Source organism: Macaca fascicularis, chromosome 20, assembly GCF_037993035.2.
Source record: "Macaca fascicularis isolate 582-1 chromosome 20, T2T-MFA8v1.1".
Taxonomy (NCBI): domain Eukaryota; kingdom Metazoa; phylum Chordata; class Mammalia; order Primates; family Cercopithecidae; genus Macaca; species Macaca fascicularis.
In genome coordinates this window covers 63,396,908-63,411,819 of record NC_088394.1, presented here as the reverse complement: position 1 = coordinate 63,411,819, position 14,912 = coordinate 63,396,908, and the positions used below count along the sequence as shown (strand labels likewise).

At 44.2% G+C, this 14,912-nt stretch overlaps 1 protein-coding gene across 25 annotated transcripts in view; it reads right to left on the bottom strand.

Moving 5' to 3' along the window:
* Positions 1-2,983: 2,983 nt before the first annotated feature.
* Positions 2,984-14,912, bottom strand: part of LRRC36 (leucine rich repeat containing 36) — a 58,200-nt gene continuing 46,271 nt past the window's right edge. For 14 of the 25 annotated variants that reach the window (XM_005592254.5, XM_005592257.5, XM_065536874.2 and 11 more), the window contains 5 exons: positions 12,762-12,927; positions 11,300-11,445; positions 9,410-9,533; positions 6,178-6,292; positions 2,984-3,318 (listed from right to left, as the gene is read on the bottom strand). In XM_005592254.5, the coding sequence (XP_005592311.2) occupies positions 3,093-3,318; positions 6,178-6,292; positions 9,410-9,533; positions 11,300-11,445; positions 12,762-12,927 (777 nt within the window). In that variant the 3' untranslated portion in view covers positions 2,984-3,092. The remainder of the gene's footprint in view (positions 3,319-6,177; positions 6,293-9,409; positions 9,534-11,299; positions 11,446-12,761; positions 12,928-14,912) is intronic. The other 11 variants (XM_045382628.3, XM_074027359.1, XM_074027362.1 and 8 more) reach the window with 4 other exon arrangements.

Sequence of the window (14,912 nt, the reverse complement as noted above, 5' to 3'; positions counted from 1 at the left end):
CTTGGAAGAACACAGAGAGAATGGCTAAGCCTCCAAACCCCACCTCATAGGAGTAAAGCCCCCTCTTCTCGAAATGCCATTATGAAGCCTGAGGGAATTTAAGGCCCACTCAGGGCCAGGAGGACCCTAAGACCAAATGGGTCTGGCAGAATCTGGCACAGGGCAGCCATTGCCCAGCGATGCCACTGCTCCTCCCCTAACAGCCTCCTTGTGGTCGAAAGCTTTGGATACCCTTACTAGCAAAATCAGGCTGGACAAAGAAGAGGTTAGGATCAGAGGGACAGAGCCTTTAAAACCTGCTCTGCATGGCTGGGACTAGCCCACAGGCTAGCGTTGGGTGCCAAGCCCTATCACCGGTCAGCCTGTCCCAGTTTTGGAAGTCAATGTTAGGGCTTGCTGGAAAGAGCCTGGCCTGGGAGGCAAGTGGCATGGTCTGGCCTCTACTCTGCAGAAGCCCCTCCACTCTTGGAGGAAAAGCCCTCCAAGGGTGTTTCCTTGGCTATAAAATTACAGAGTCAGATGAGCTACTCTTTTTTTTTTTTTTTTTTTTTGAGACAACCTGAGAGTGGCTCTGCCCCTCCCTCTGGACACAGAACCTCCCTGAGGACCAGTCTCCATCCCAGACCTGTTTGCTTTCTGGCGGTAGTACCAGGCCTAGGGTGTGGGATTCTGCTCCACGGGTTTTCTGCTTGTTTCAAGGGTCCTCCGCTTTCCATGATGAGTCCAGTTAGCCCCTCAGGGCAACAACTCTTTAGGTCTTTGACATGGTAACCCCTATCCCTGCCCTGTAGACCAAGTGCCATACAGGGAAAAATCAGAAACACAAATGACTTCCCCAGGCGTGGACAGCAACCCTAGCAGGTGCCTGGCTGGGGACAGCATCAGCCACTTTCAATGACAATGGAAAATGGGGTGGAGGGTGGCACGGGCTGGGCCAGGTTCTTTGTTCCCATTAGGAGGTGTCCTGAGCAGATTCTGGGGCTGGTACCATCAGATGTTCATGGAGGAGGCAGGAAGGGCTGGGGTGGAGGAAAGCAGTGCATTATTCCTCCCCGCCCCCTGGTGTGTCCATTAGGTTGGCCTGTGCACTGGGCTGGGACCCTGAAATATAACAACGCAGGGATGCAATGCCACTGGCTGATGCTCCCCTACCTGGGCAAGACACTTTGGAAGTCTCTCAGTAAGACAAAGACAGGCCCAGGAAAGTGGCAGCGGGGGTGCAGGGAGGCTGCTCTTACTGACATTTCCACAGAGCACAGGCTTGCTCAAGATCCCTCAGAGCCTTGCAGCTCAGAGAAACTTCTGGCTCCTCTGTACAAGCTGCTTTTGGGAAGCCACTTAAAATCCAGAAGTCTGTGGATTTATAACTTAGAAACTTGTGACTGTCACGTCTCATTAGTATGGCGGTGGTTCTCCTTCCCTGCACAGCATGGAATCAGGGGTACAAGTAAGTTATCTAATCCTTCCATTTGTCTCTCTCTCTCTGACGTGGCCCTGAAGGTGAAGAGAAGTACCATGTGGCATTAGGTTGAAAATCCTTCACCTTCTACACACTCTCTGGTGACATTAGCACCCTGGGAGGCCACTGAAGCAGAAACATACCTAGAACCACTTACATCATGTTTCCCCATTGATTTTTTAAATGCCCAATCAGGATTAAAAGTACAGGGCACCCACATGTAAACTGGATGCTGAGCCCAAAGCTAACATATTCAGAAGCAGCATATCTAGTCTGGCCTGCCTCTGCCTCTTCTTTGGGCTGTCTAGCTCCCCTTTGGTCCTCCCCTACTTCACACCATGATCAACCCATTCTCTTCTCTCCTTCTACTTCTTCTTTCTTTTTTTTCAGAGACAGAGTTCTGCTCTGTTGCCCAGGCTGGAGTGCAGTGGTGCACTGCAGCCTTGAACTCTTGGGCTCAAGCGATCCTCATGCCTCAACCTCCCTAGTAGTTGGGCCCACAGGTATGCACCACTGCGCCTGGCTAACTTTTAACTTTTTTTTGTAGAGGTAGAGTCTCACTATGTTGCCCAGGCTGGTCTCAAGCAATCCTCCCAACTCAATCTCCCTAGGTACTGGGATTACAGGTGTGAGCCCCTATGCTTGGTCCTGAGAAAGCTTCTCAAACACAATCTGTCACTCCTCTGCCTTCCCAATCTAAAATCTTCAAGGAGCAGTGCAACCTTGCTCCTGCTTACCTCCTCTCAGCCCTCAGCTCTCTGAAGAAACCACGTCCCTTTGCATTTCCCAGCCTTCACACATGCTGCTACTCTCTGCAGCTTCTCCCCATTGCTCTTGCCCTCAGCCACATGCTTTGCCTGGTAACCTCTTCATGTCTCCCCCTTCATGAAAGATCACTTGCTCTGGGGACATTCTCATGATATTACACCTCTTCCATGTCCCACACTTCTGTCCTTGCCCCACTATCCCCCTGTGGTGTTCCAGACTCTTCTCTGTACTCTTGGCCTGGGAGGCTCTGCATCCCCTCTACCTGCTATTGTTCTTACTCATTCTGCAGCGTCCATTCAAATAAGCCTCACTGACGCCTTCTCCAATCCTACAGTGGCCATTACTCACTCTTTCTCCCTCTTCAGGACATCATCAGGCTTTTGTTTAGACCTATTTAGTACCAGTTCCAAGCTTTGGGCCCCATTACACGAGTTTGCTTTTTTCCCTGACTAAATCGTTAGCTGCTCCAGGGCAGACACCAGATGTTGTCAGCTTTTCACCATGGCGGGAGGTAATCAAACCCTGTTTGATGAATCTGGCGGATGTTCTTTTTTAACTTTCTACCACACAGTTTCAAATGACATAGGGGAAAAATGTCTAGTGTATTTTCCCCTTTCAACATTTTCAGCCAAATGTCTCTATGCAATGTCTATACAATAGCTGGGACTAAGTGCCAACTATTTCTGTGGGCAGAAGGAAAGAATGACTCAATAGGGGGAGATAAATAGAGAAATAAAAAGAAGGACAAATACAATATAATCAGAATACATTTCTTTCTTAATCTTTGTGAGTACATACCACCATACTGGTGGCAATGGCGGTGAGAGCCTCTGTGGACCAGGGAAGCTGTGGTGTGGGTTCCATGCTAGCTCCATAAGCCAGGCTCTGGGGCAGCATCCGAGACGCTCTGTATTAGATACTGACCAGTGTCATGTGCCACTGGTGAGGAGGAAGACAATGTGCTTTTCCCAAAGGGCGATGATCTCCCCAGATGATGACCCTTCTCAGGAGGCAGGAGCGCTTTCCCAGAATAACCTTTTGGCTCCTTATTCAGCTGCTGCAGCAGATACTCATTAGTTACCACCAGGGATCTGAGGCCCGGGGGAAAAAGGCAGTCATGAAATCATAAAAGCAAGAGAGATACCATGCAGACCCAAAATGTTTCCCAAAGACAAATGTGAAATGAAGTCACATATTTAAATAGAAGGAACTGTCCAATTTATGATTGAGTTATTTTAAAAGCAGACCTGCAGTTTCTTCATTACAATTCCATTTGATTATGTTCCAGACTTACTGAAGCAGTAATACATTTCCCATTTTATATATAGCTAGCGGTTGTTCTGTTCTCTCCAAAGCACTTTGATGATGAGGTAAGTAGAAGCCTTGGGTCACTGGCACCTGATCCGGCCTCTAATTTCTACCCCAAATCGTAACATCTACTTCTATCCTGCCACTACAATTCACTAATGGTGCTAGCAGTAGCAGCATTGAACTCTATTACCATCTAATTTTTTTTTTTTTTTTTTTTTTTGAGACAGAGTTTCACTTTTGTTGCCCAGCTAGAGTGCAATGGCAGGATCTTGGCTCACTGCAACCTCCGCCTCCCAGATTCAAACAATTCTCCTGCCTCAGACTCCCAAGTAGCTGGGATTACAGGTGTGCACCACCACACCCAGTTAATTTTGTATTTTTAGTATAGACAAGGTTTCACCATGTTGGCCAGGTTGGTCTCAAACTCCTGACCTCAAATGATCCACCTGCCTCGGCCTTCCAAAGTGCTCGGATTACAGGCTCGAGCCACCACACCTGGCCTGTATTACCAGCTAATGTTAAAAGCCATCCACACACTGGCCGAAAAAAAAAAATGTATGCACGATACTATTCATTATAGCACTATCTTTAATGGCAAAATATGTTAAACTAAATGTCCATCAACAGAGGACTAATTAAATAAGTGGTATATCATACACAGAACTGAGCACTATGCAGTTAGAAAAAGGAATGAGAACTAACTCTATACACCACTATGAATGGATTTTCAAGATGAAATGTTAAAGCAACACTGTGTCTTCTTATGTAATAATGGAGGAATACAAATATACACCCACACCTACAATAGAAGGATGGTGGGAGGGAAGGAAAGGACAGCAAAGACAGGAGAAGAAGCTGGATTTTTCCAGATTTATCTTATTTCTATAAAATAACTCTATAAGTTGACATTGGGACTGTGTAAATGTTTTACATAATTATGAAAACAAGATTAAATCAAAATTATTTTTAAAATTCCCTAAGAATCCAAGGCAAAATAAAACAAGTGAACCTGTCTGGTTTCAGAAGGATTATTTCTGGTTAATTTAAAAGAGAGTATTTTGACCGTACATCACTAAAGCAATATATCCTAATGTTTTCAAAGTGTGGTCCCCAGACCAGCAGCAATAGCATCACCCAGAAGCTAGTTAGAAATGCAGATGTTCAGTTCCCAACGCAGACCTGCTGACTTAAAAATTGTGGGATGATGCCCAGTAATCTGCATTTCAACACGCCCTTTGAGTTAATTTGGAGGCATACCCAAGTTTGAGAACCATATCATGCTATTTTCTTTACTTTTGTAATGTTTGAAATAATTATAATGAAAAGCTTTTCAGACAAATCCAGAATGGTTCTGGGTCTAATCCTCTGAATATAAAGCTAACCAAATGAAAATCAGGAAGTGAGGTAGGAGGTTGAAGGTTTGGGGATGGAGTGCTTATATTTAAACTGCAGCAAAAGTCCTCGTAAATGTATATTATTGGCAAGCCAAAATCTCAAGGACTTCTCTAAATGTAGCCATAGTCTTGAGGTCTCTTCTGATTTTTTTTTTTTTTTGCCTGGCCTGTATCCTGGGGGTGCTTTTTTTTTTTTTTTTTTTTTTTTTGAGACGGAGTCTCGCTGTGTCGCCCAGGCTGGAGTGCAGTGGCCGGATCTCAGCTCACTGCAAGCTCTGCCTCCCGGGTTTTTATGCCATTCTCCTGCCTCAGCCTCCCAAGTAGCTGGGACTACAGGCGCCCGCCACCTCGCCCGGCTAGTTTTTTGTATTTTTTAGTAGAGACGGGGTTTCACCGTGTTAGCCAGGATGGTCTTGAACTCCTGACCTCGTGATCCGCCCGTCTCGGCCTCCCAAAGTGCTGGGATTACAGGCTTGAGCCACCGCGCCCGGCCTTTTTTTTTTTTTTTGAGACGGAGTCTCGCTCTGTCAACAGGCTGGAGTGCAATGGCACGATCTCGACTTGCTGCTACCTCCGTCTCCTGAGTTCAAGTGATTCTCCTGTCTCAGCCTCCCCAGTAGCTGGGACTACAGGCGTGTGCCACCACGCCCAGCTGATTTTTGTATTTTTAGTAGAGACGGAGTTTCACCATGTTGGCCAGGATGGTCTCAATCTCTTGACCTCATGATCCACCTGCCTTGGCCTCCCAAAGTGCTGGGATTACAGGCGTGAGCCCCCACACCTGGCCAGGGGTGCTGTTCTTTAAGGACTGATGCTGTTGAGCTCCTCTGAAGGAAACAACACACTTTGGGTTCTTTCCCTATCACTCCCTGCCAAGTGCTCTTGATGTCTTCTGTGACCAACAGCAGGCATTTTGCAGAGGAGCCAGATGGCCGATTTTAGGGGTATGTACTGACCTCCCAGAAAAGTTAACTGACACAAACAAAGGTCCCATCAGATCCAGTGAGAAGCTAATTATCAAGGTGTTGCAACCCACCAATGCCAACAAAGACGATTAGTCCCTGATGTGTTCTGGGAAGCAGTAATTTTTATGATCCCTGAGCTAACTGGCCAGATACAGGAGGTTTACACACAGAATGGAGTTCACTTGCAAAGTGCATAGATATTAACTTTCCAAGCAAAACAAAGGAGACAAAAGGAGTAAATATCTGCTTCTAGAAGCAAGCTAGATAGACCCTCTCCTACCTCTGACTTTCATGGAGAATGGCAACTGTCTCCTCCAGCTTTTTCAGCTGGGCAAGCTCCTGGTTCAGGCAAGCCACCTGCATGGTCAGCTGTTGGTTTTTGTGCAGAAGATCATCTACAAAGGGCACAGTAGCCAGGGGTGAAAAGGATTCCAAGCTGCTAGTCTTTGAGCAGAATATAAGTATTTAGATGGACATCTTGAGAGTGCCCCATGGCACCCAACTTCACACTCCATTTCCTTACTTGAGTATAGGAGATATGGTGGTAAGAATACAGGGGTTGGCAACAGATCTGAGTTAAACTTCAGCCACTTAATATTGCATGTGTAGGTTCATTTTTCTGACTTTTATTAGAGCTAATAACCTTGCTCCTTAGCACTGTTATGAGGATTCAGTGAGACACCTACCCTCACTTAGCATAGACAGTCAATAGATATTGGGTCTCACTCCATATTCTCCATTTTAGTTTGTTTTGTACATCCTTCACTCCCTACGTAGTACGTGAAAACATCTAGAATGGTGTCAGGCACATAGTAATAACTCAATTAATACTTGTAGAAACTGAATTTGTGCCTAAGACACTCATACCTAGCTTCCCCAATATGCTACCATTACCTGCAATGATAAGGAGGTAAAAGAACAGGAACTCTGGTTGTAATGATGCCAATCTTCTCTAATAGTGCTTCTTAAACCTTTTTTTTTTTTTCCCTGAGGCGGAGTTTCGCTCTTGTTGCCCAGGCTGAAGTGCAATGGCTTGATCTCAGCTCACCGCAACCTCCACCTCCTAGGTTCAAGCAATTCTCCTCCCTCAGCCTCCCGAGTAGCTGGGATTATAGGCACATGCCACCACGCCCTGCTAATTTTTGTATTTTTAGTAGAGACAGTGTTTCACCATGTTGGCCAGGCTGGTGTCGAACTCCTGATCTCAGATGATCCACCCACCTCGGCCTCCCAAAGTGTTGGGATTACAAGCATGAGCCACTGTGCCCAGCCTTAAACTTTAATATGCTTACAAATCACCTGGGGATCTTGCTAAAAATATATTTTAATGCAGTAGGCCTGAGGTGAGGCCCCACTTGTTTAGCAAGCTCCCAGGTGATATATGTGGATCACATCTTGAGTAAGAGGGTTCTAGAAGGTGGAAAACAAGGCCACAAAAGCTTGTTTATCACCAGTAAGCCAAAATAGTATACTGGGTCTCTTGGCTGAATGAAAGTAAGTGTATAGTGGACAAATACCTACTTTTAATTTCAAAGTAGGTAAGTGGAGACTGATACCTTGATTATTCAGGCTTGTGAGTATCAGATAGTGCTGAGAATTATTTAATTATTTATTTAGTGCCGAGATTTAACAATGGAAATTCAGTGTTTCCATTGCAGAACTTCGAAATCGAGTTCCTCATATAAATCCATGTACCCATAATTTGTTAGGGGTGCTAAGCTAGTCTGTCAAGGGCAAACTGTATCTAAAATACTGACCTAAACTATGCTGATAATAAAGTAGTACAATTAAGACTTAAATAGGATATTATTTTTCACTTATCACAATGGCAAATTTTGAAAAAATGCCCAGTGTTGGCAGAGTGGAGTGAAAGAGGTATTCAAGTACACTGCTGAGGTGGGTGTAAACTGAAACAACTTTCTTGGAAGTGATTTATATGACAAAAGCCTCAAAAATATCCCATCTTTTGACTCACTAATTCTACTTCTAGGACCGTCTCCTAGGAAAATAGTCTGAAATGTACACAAAGATTTCCGTACATAGACATTAATAGCAGCATTATTTATAATAGTATAAATATTAAATATTAGAACTCTCAGCTCCATCAAAAGGGAAGAAGGTTAATCTCAGAAAAGTATTTGATTCTAGGGTCTTTTCCTTCACTTCAGGTCTTTCTTTTGAATGTTTAGAAATAATTTAAAATCATTTTATTCTAAATATATAACCATTATAAAAACAACTAGAGGACTAAACAGATAAATATGGTATACTCTTGTGATATTGTAGAAATGCCTATACTATGAAATTAATAACATTAGGATGTAGAAAGCAAGTCTGTGATTATTTGAGGTCAAGAGTAGGGGAAACTGACTATAAAAAGGTATGAAGAAACTTTCTAGAAATGTTCTGTATTTTGATTGAGATCAAACTTAAAATGTGTGCACCTAATTATATGTAAATTATTTTTTTAAAACCAGGACACAGTTTTATTATTATTTATTATTATTATTATTATTATTTGAGCGGGAGTCTTGCTCTGTTGCCCAAGCTAGAGTGCTCAGCTCACTGCAACCTCTGCCTCCTGGGTTCAAGCAATTCTCCTACCTCAGCCACCCGAGTAGCTGGGATTACAGGCACCTGCCACCAAGCCCAGCTAATTTTTATATTTTTAGTAGAGACAGGGTTTCACCATGTTGGCCAGGCTGGTCTTGAACTCCTGAGCTCAAGTGATCCGCCCACCTTGGCCTCCCAAAGTGCTGGAATTACAGGAATGAGCCACCGCACCTGGCCTATTTTTATTATTATTTTTCTTGGAACAGGGTCTCTCATTCGCCCAGGCTGGATTGCAGTGGCATGATCAAGGCTTACTCTAACCTTGAACTACTGGGCTCAAGTGATCCTTCTGCCTCAGCCTCTTTGGCTCTATAGGTGCACACCACCATGCCTGGCTAAGTTCTTATTTTTTGTAGAGACGGGTTCTCACTATGTTTCTCAGACTGGTCTCAGACTCCTGGACTCAGTCAATCCTCCTGCTTTGTCTTCCCAAAGTGCTAGGATTATAGGTGTGAGCAACTGCACCTGCCCATCCACAATTTTTAATTTGGAGTTAAAAACATACAGAGAAGTGAGGTAGAAGAAAATATACCAAAAACACGAATGGAAGTTATTGCTGGATCATGGGGTTATATTTTCCTTGTATTTTCCAAACTTTCTATAAAGAACATGTTCTTAGTGTTACAATCACAAAAGCATGTGTCATTCTCAAAATTAATGGCAATAGTAATATTTGAACATGCTTTCCACTGACAAGAGCTTCATCTGGTAACTCAAGCCACCTGCATTACAATTCTCTGAGGCAAGATGATTGTTTCTGTTAACTGCCAGGAAAACTGATGACCAAGTAGGCCAAAGGCAGCCATGTGAGCTAGCATGATGAAGGTTACTAAATTGGTCATCTATAAACAAACAGTTGTCTTGCGAGGCCCCATATATCATGGCTTTCCTCAACTTACCATAAGTATGTGATTGTTGCCCACTCACAATTGAGATGGCAGCACTTTCCTCCAACTGTTGAATTTTTTCTGACAAAATGAGGTTTTCCTCCAGCACTCTGACCAGTTTTTGCTTCAAACTCTCCTTTAGATTAGAAAACAAAATACAAATACATTAAGAATCTGACATTCTAGGTTGGGTGTGATGGCTCACGCCTGTAATCATAGCACTTTGGCTGAGGTGGGTGGATTGCCTGAGCTCAGGAGATCGAGACCAGCCTGGGCAACACGGTGAAACCCCGTCTCTACTAAAATACAAAAAATTAGCTGGGCGTGGTGGTGTGTGCCCGTAACCCCAGCTACTCGGGAGGCTGAGACAGGAGAATTGCTTGAATCTGGGAGGCAGAGGTTGCAGTGAGCTGAGATAGTGCCATTGCACTCCAGCCTGGGTGACAGAGTGAGAATCTGTCTCAAAAAATAAAAAATAAAAGAATCTGACATGCTGAGGTGTGTTTAGAGAACTGACTTTTCCTCTATTTAGCGATAAAATGATTGGAAGTCAGCATCTTTTTTCTCACTAGAATTTTAATTCATTGGTAAATACAGCTCAGATGCAGTAAACAAATTTATTACATGGACTAGCAATCTTTCTTATGAGTTATCTACTACTCTTGCAGAACAAATGGTCATTTTGACAAGTGGCCAGCATTCTTAGTCATCTATCATCTATCTAAAGCTTCTAGAACTGAACTTGGTGTTTGAAAATCCTCTAATGTGAAGAAAAGGCGGCTGAGGCCGGGTGCAGTGGCTCACGCCTGTAATCTCAGCACGTTGGGAGGCTGAGGCAGGCGGATCATGAGGTCAAGAGATCGAGACCATTCTGGCCAACATGGTGAAACCCCGTCTCTACTAAAAATACAAAAATAAGCTGGGCATGGTGGTGTGTGCCTATAGTCCCAGCAACTTGGGAGGCTGAGGCAGGAGAATCGCTTGAACCTGGGAGGCGGAGGTTGCAGTGAGCCAAGATAGCACCATTGCACTCCAGCCTGGCGATAGAGTGAGACTCCATCTCAAAAAAAAAAAAAAAAAAAAGAAAAAGAAAAAGGCTGGCCGGATACAGTGGCTCATGCCTGTAATCCCAGCACTTAGGGAGGCTAAGGTGGGCAGATCACCTAAGGTCAGGAGTTTGAGACCACCTCAGCCAATATGGCAAAACCCTGTCTCTACTACAAATACAAAAATTAGCCGGGCGTGGTGGTGGGCACCTGTAATCCCAGCTACTTGGGAGGCTGAGGCAGGGAGAATTGCTTGAACCCGGGAGGCAGAGGTTGTAGTGAGCCAAGATTGTGCCACTGCACTCGAGGCTGGGAAACGGAGCAAGACTCTGCCTTACGAAAAGAAAAGAAAAGAAAAGGAAGAAGAGAAAAGAGAAGAGAAGAGAAGAGAAGAAAAGAGAAAAAGGAAAAAAGCATGGGGATACGAGTTGCTGCTTCTTCTCCTAGAGCCAGCAGGCTGATGCTCTAGAATGGCCCCCAGCCCCTGGCCCCTGGTTCAGGGCTCTCAGCTCCCTTAGAAGAGAGGAAAGACAATCCGAGATACATTCACTGGGATCAAACCATAACCTTCAAGAACATTATCCTAAACATTTCCACTTAGAGTTTTTTGGAATTTTTGTTTGTTTTTTCTCATTTCAAGTCTTTCTTTAGAATTTTTGGATTAGGGTTAGGATGAGGGAGTCATCCCTGCAGAACCTCCAAGTTGTCCCTGTCCTAGCAAGTTTTATATTCCTGCTGTGCCCAGACTTTTTCCATATTTTGGTTAGGTGTTCATGGTGATGCTGATCGTTAGGGCACAGAGACGTTGTAGTCCTGCTGCTCTGTCCTTTTCTAAAGGGAGATGAGAGGGGCATACCATGTCATTAGGGACCAGCTGCGCAGCCTCCTTCAGTTCAAGCTCCCTCCTGCAGAAGGCTTTCGTCGTGTCTTCAGGATGTGAGCGACACCTCGGCTGAGAAGGAGCCGGGACTACCAAAGACAGAAGCAAATCTCGGGCAGGACCTGCCAAAAATTCAGGATGGGCACACGGGCCAATCTTAAAAGCTAAAGCACAGCATTCCTAGTCAGTAACTACCAGCTCTCTGGATCAAATAGGGTAATCTAGTATCTCCTTTTTACCAGAACTTAGTAAGTGGCAGAAAGAGGTGTTTTTAAGAGGATAAGAAATTATATCCTACATCCTCTGTGGAGAAACAATAGCAGCCCCTTGTGAGTGCATGATTCCTTAGTCATTGATTAGTGGTCCTGGGGATAATTTCCTACAAAATGGGAGCAATAGGTCAACATGAGAAGGAAAATAACTGTGTCAGGATTTCTTCTTCTGGATGTCCCTTTAGACATTTTTTAAAAAGTTTTTTTTAACCCCAAACCACTTTCAAGTTTCTAGTTTTTTTGTTTTTTTCGTTTGTTTGTTTTTTTCCGAGACAGAGTCTTGCTCTGTTGCCCAGGCTGGAGTGCCATGGCACGATCTCGGCTCACTGCAAACTCCACCTCCCAGGTTCAAGCAACTCTCCTACCTCAGCCTCCCGAGTAGCTGGGATTACAGGTGCACACCACCATGCCCAGCTAATTTGTGTATTTTTAGTAAGGATGGGATCTCATCATGCTGGCCAGGCTGGTCTCCAACTCCTAACCTCATGATCCACCCACCTCAGCCTACCAGAGTGCTGGGATTACAGGCGTTAGTCACCGTACCCAGCCAAGTTTCTAGTTTTTACTTAAACTTTTACCACCAACAAAATTTCCTTAATTATTCTTCTATTAAATAGCCAATAAACATGTTAAGCATCAAAAAGAAAATAACAACAAATAAATGCATGAAGCCAACATTTGCAAAACTGTTTTCTCCCATGTTTCTAAAAAACGAACCCTAAAGAGAGTCCAGGTCATTTACTCATTCGAGTTTTTCAAATCATAACATTCTAACAGTCATCTCAAAACTCTGATGATCAAACCCAATTTCTGTTGTATTCATTATTGGCACTTTCCCAAGGATCACAAAATCTTTTAAAAAATTAATGTAGTCATTAATTTATATATCTGGTTACTCTATATAATACCAAAGACTACCAAATATTCACAGGAGGAACAAAACAATCGTTACAAAACAATTAGAAAAGGTGCTGCTTTTAAAAAATAATGAAGAAGAATATGAGAAAAATGCAGATTTGTTAACTATGGTGTTTCTGAGATGTTTTAGGATGTGATCATGAGAACAACTTTCCTTGCAAGTGAAGTGGGCTAAGTGGTTTTTAGCAGAACACAGAGTAGAGGCAAAGTCCAGCTCCTCTCTAGGGACAGAGAATGCATTCACTCACCAAGAAACTTCTTGTTCAGGAGGAGGGAGCCAGAGCCATTCCAGTGCTTATCCACAAGCTCCAGGAGCTGTCTGAGGACAGTGGCCACATGGGGGGTTCTGGCAGAGATTGGGGGACTGTGGTTTCCAGGCAAACCGTGCAAGCTACCCAGGTCACTAGAGAGAGGCTCAAGAGAAAAAAAAAAGGAAAAACAAACAAACAAAAAACCCAACCATTTGTCATTCTTATACAATAAGGGAAGTAAGTATGTAGACATTTAGACTTTTTTTTTTTTTTTTAATTTTTTTTTTTTTGGAGACGGAGTCTTGCTCTGTCGCCCAGGCTGGAGTGCACTGGTGCGATCTGGGCTCACTGCAATCTCTCTGCCTCCTGGGTTCAAGCGATTCTTCTGCCTCAGCCTCACAAGTAGCTGGGACAGGCATGTGCCACCATGCCCGGCTAATTTTTGTATTTTTAGTAGAGACAGAATTTCACCATATTGGCCAGGCTGGTCTCCAACTCCTGACCTTGTGATCCGCCCGCCTCGGCTTCCCAAAGTGTTAGGATTACAGGCATGAGCCACCGCGCCTAGCCTAGACTACTTAAAAAGTGAAAAAGAAAGATGATTTCGGCTGGGTGCGGTGGTCATGCCTGTAATCCCAGCACTTTGGGAGGCTGAGGTGGGTGGATCACAAGGTCAGGAGATTGAGACCATCCTGGCTAACATGGTGAAACCCCGTCTCTACTAAAAATACAAAAAAAAATTAGCCGGGTGTGGTGGCGGGTGCCTGTAGTTGCATCTACTCGGGAGGCTGAAGCAGGAGAATGGTGTGAACCCGGAAGGCGGAGCTTGCAGTGAGCCGAGATTGTGCTACTGCAGATGCCGTCTCAAAAAAGAAAAAAAAAAAAAGATGATTTCATCTTTCAGTTTGGATTTGAGTAGCATATTATTATTTATGTCCAAGACAAAAACATAAGATATTCAAGGATAATTTCAAAGGTAACAGTATCTTATATGATAAATTTTAATAGAAAATTTCAGGCCAGGCCTGGTGGCTCATGCCTGTAATCCCAGCACTTTGGGAGACTGAGGTGGGTAGATCACAAGGTCAGGAGATCGAGACCATCCTGGCTAACATGGTGAAACCCCGTCTCTACTAAAAAATACAAAAAACCTAGCCGGGCGAGGTGGCGGGCGCCTGTAGTCCCAGCTACTCGGGAGGCTGAGGCAGGAGAATGGCGTGAACCCGGGAGGCGGAGCTTGCAGTGAGCTGAGATCGGGCCACTGCACTCCAGCCTGGGCGACAGAGTGAGACTCCGTCTCAAAAAATATATATATATAGTATTATATTTTACAAAATAAATTGGGGAGTAATATAAAAAATTATAACTCAAAGTAAGCTTATATTTAATATATTAATATATAATAAACATAAATATTCTATAATATTTTATTTAAGACAGAGTCTAGCTCTGTACCCAGGCTGGTGTGCAATGGTGTGATCTTGGCACACTGTAGCCTTGAACTCCCAGGCTCAAGCGATCCTCCTACTCTGGAATAGCTGGAACTACAGGTGTGCACCACTGTGCCTGGCTAATTCTATATTTTATTTATTTATTTATTTATTTATTTATTGAGATAGGGTCTTGCTTTATTGCCCAGGCTGGACTGTAGTTGCATGATCTCAGTTCACTGCAACCTCTGCCTCCCAGGTTCAAGCAATTCTCATGACTCAGTCACCCAAGTAGCTGGGATAACAGGTGTGTACCATCATGTCCAGCTAATTTTTGTATTTTTAGTGGAGACAGGGTTTTGCCAAGTTGGCCAGGCTGGTCAAAAACTCCTGGCTTAAGTGATCTGCCTGCCTCGGCCTCCCAAAGTGCTGGGATTACAGGCATGAGCCATGCCTGGTTTTGTTTTTTTTGTTTTGTTTTGTTTTTTTTTTTTTGAGACAGAGTCTTGCTTTGTCACCCAGGCTGGAGTGCAGTGGCCCGATCTTGGCTCGCTGCAACCTCTGCCTCCCGGGTTCAAGTGATTCTCCTACCTCAGCCTTCTGAGTAGCTGGGACTATAGGCGTGTACCACCACACCCAGTTAATTTTTTGTATTTTTAGTAGAGATGGGGTTTCACCATGTTGGCCAGGATGGGCTCAAACTCCTGACTTCAGGTGA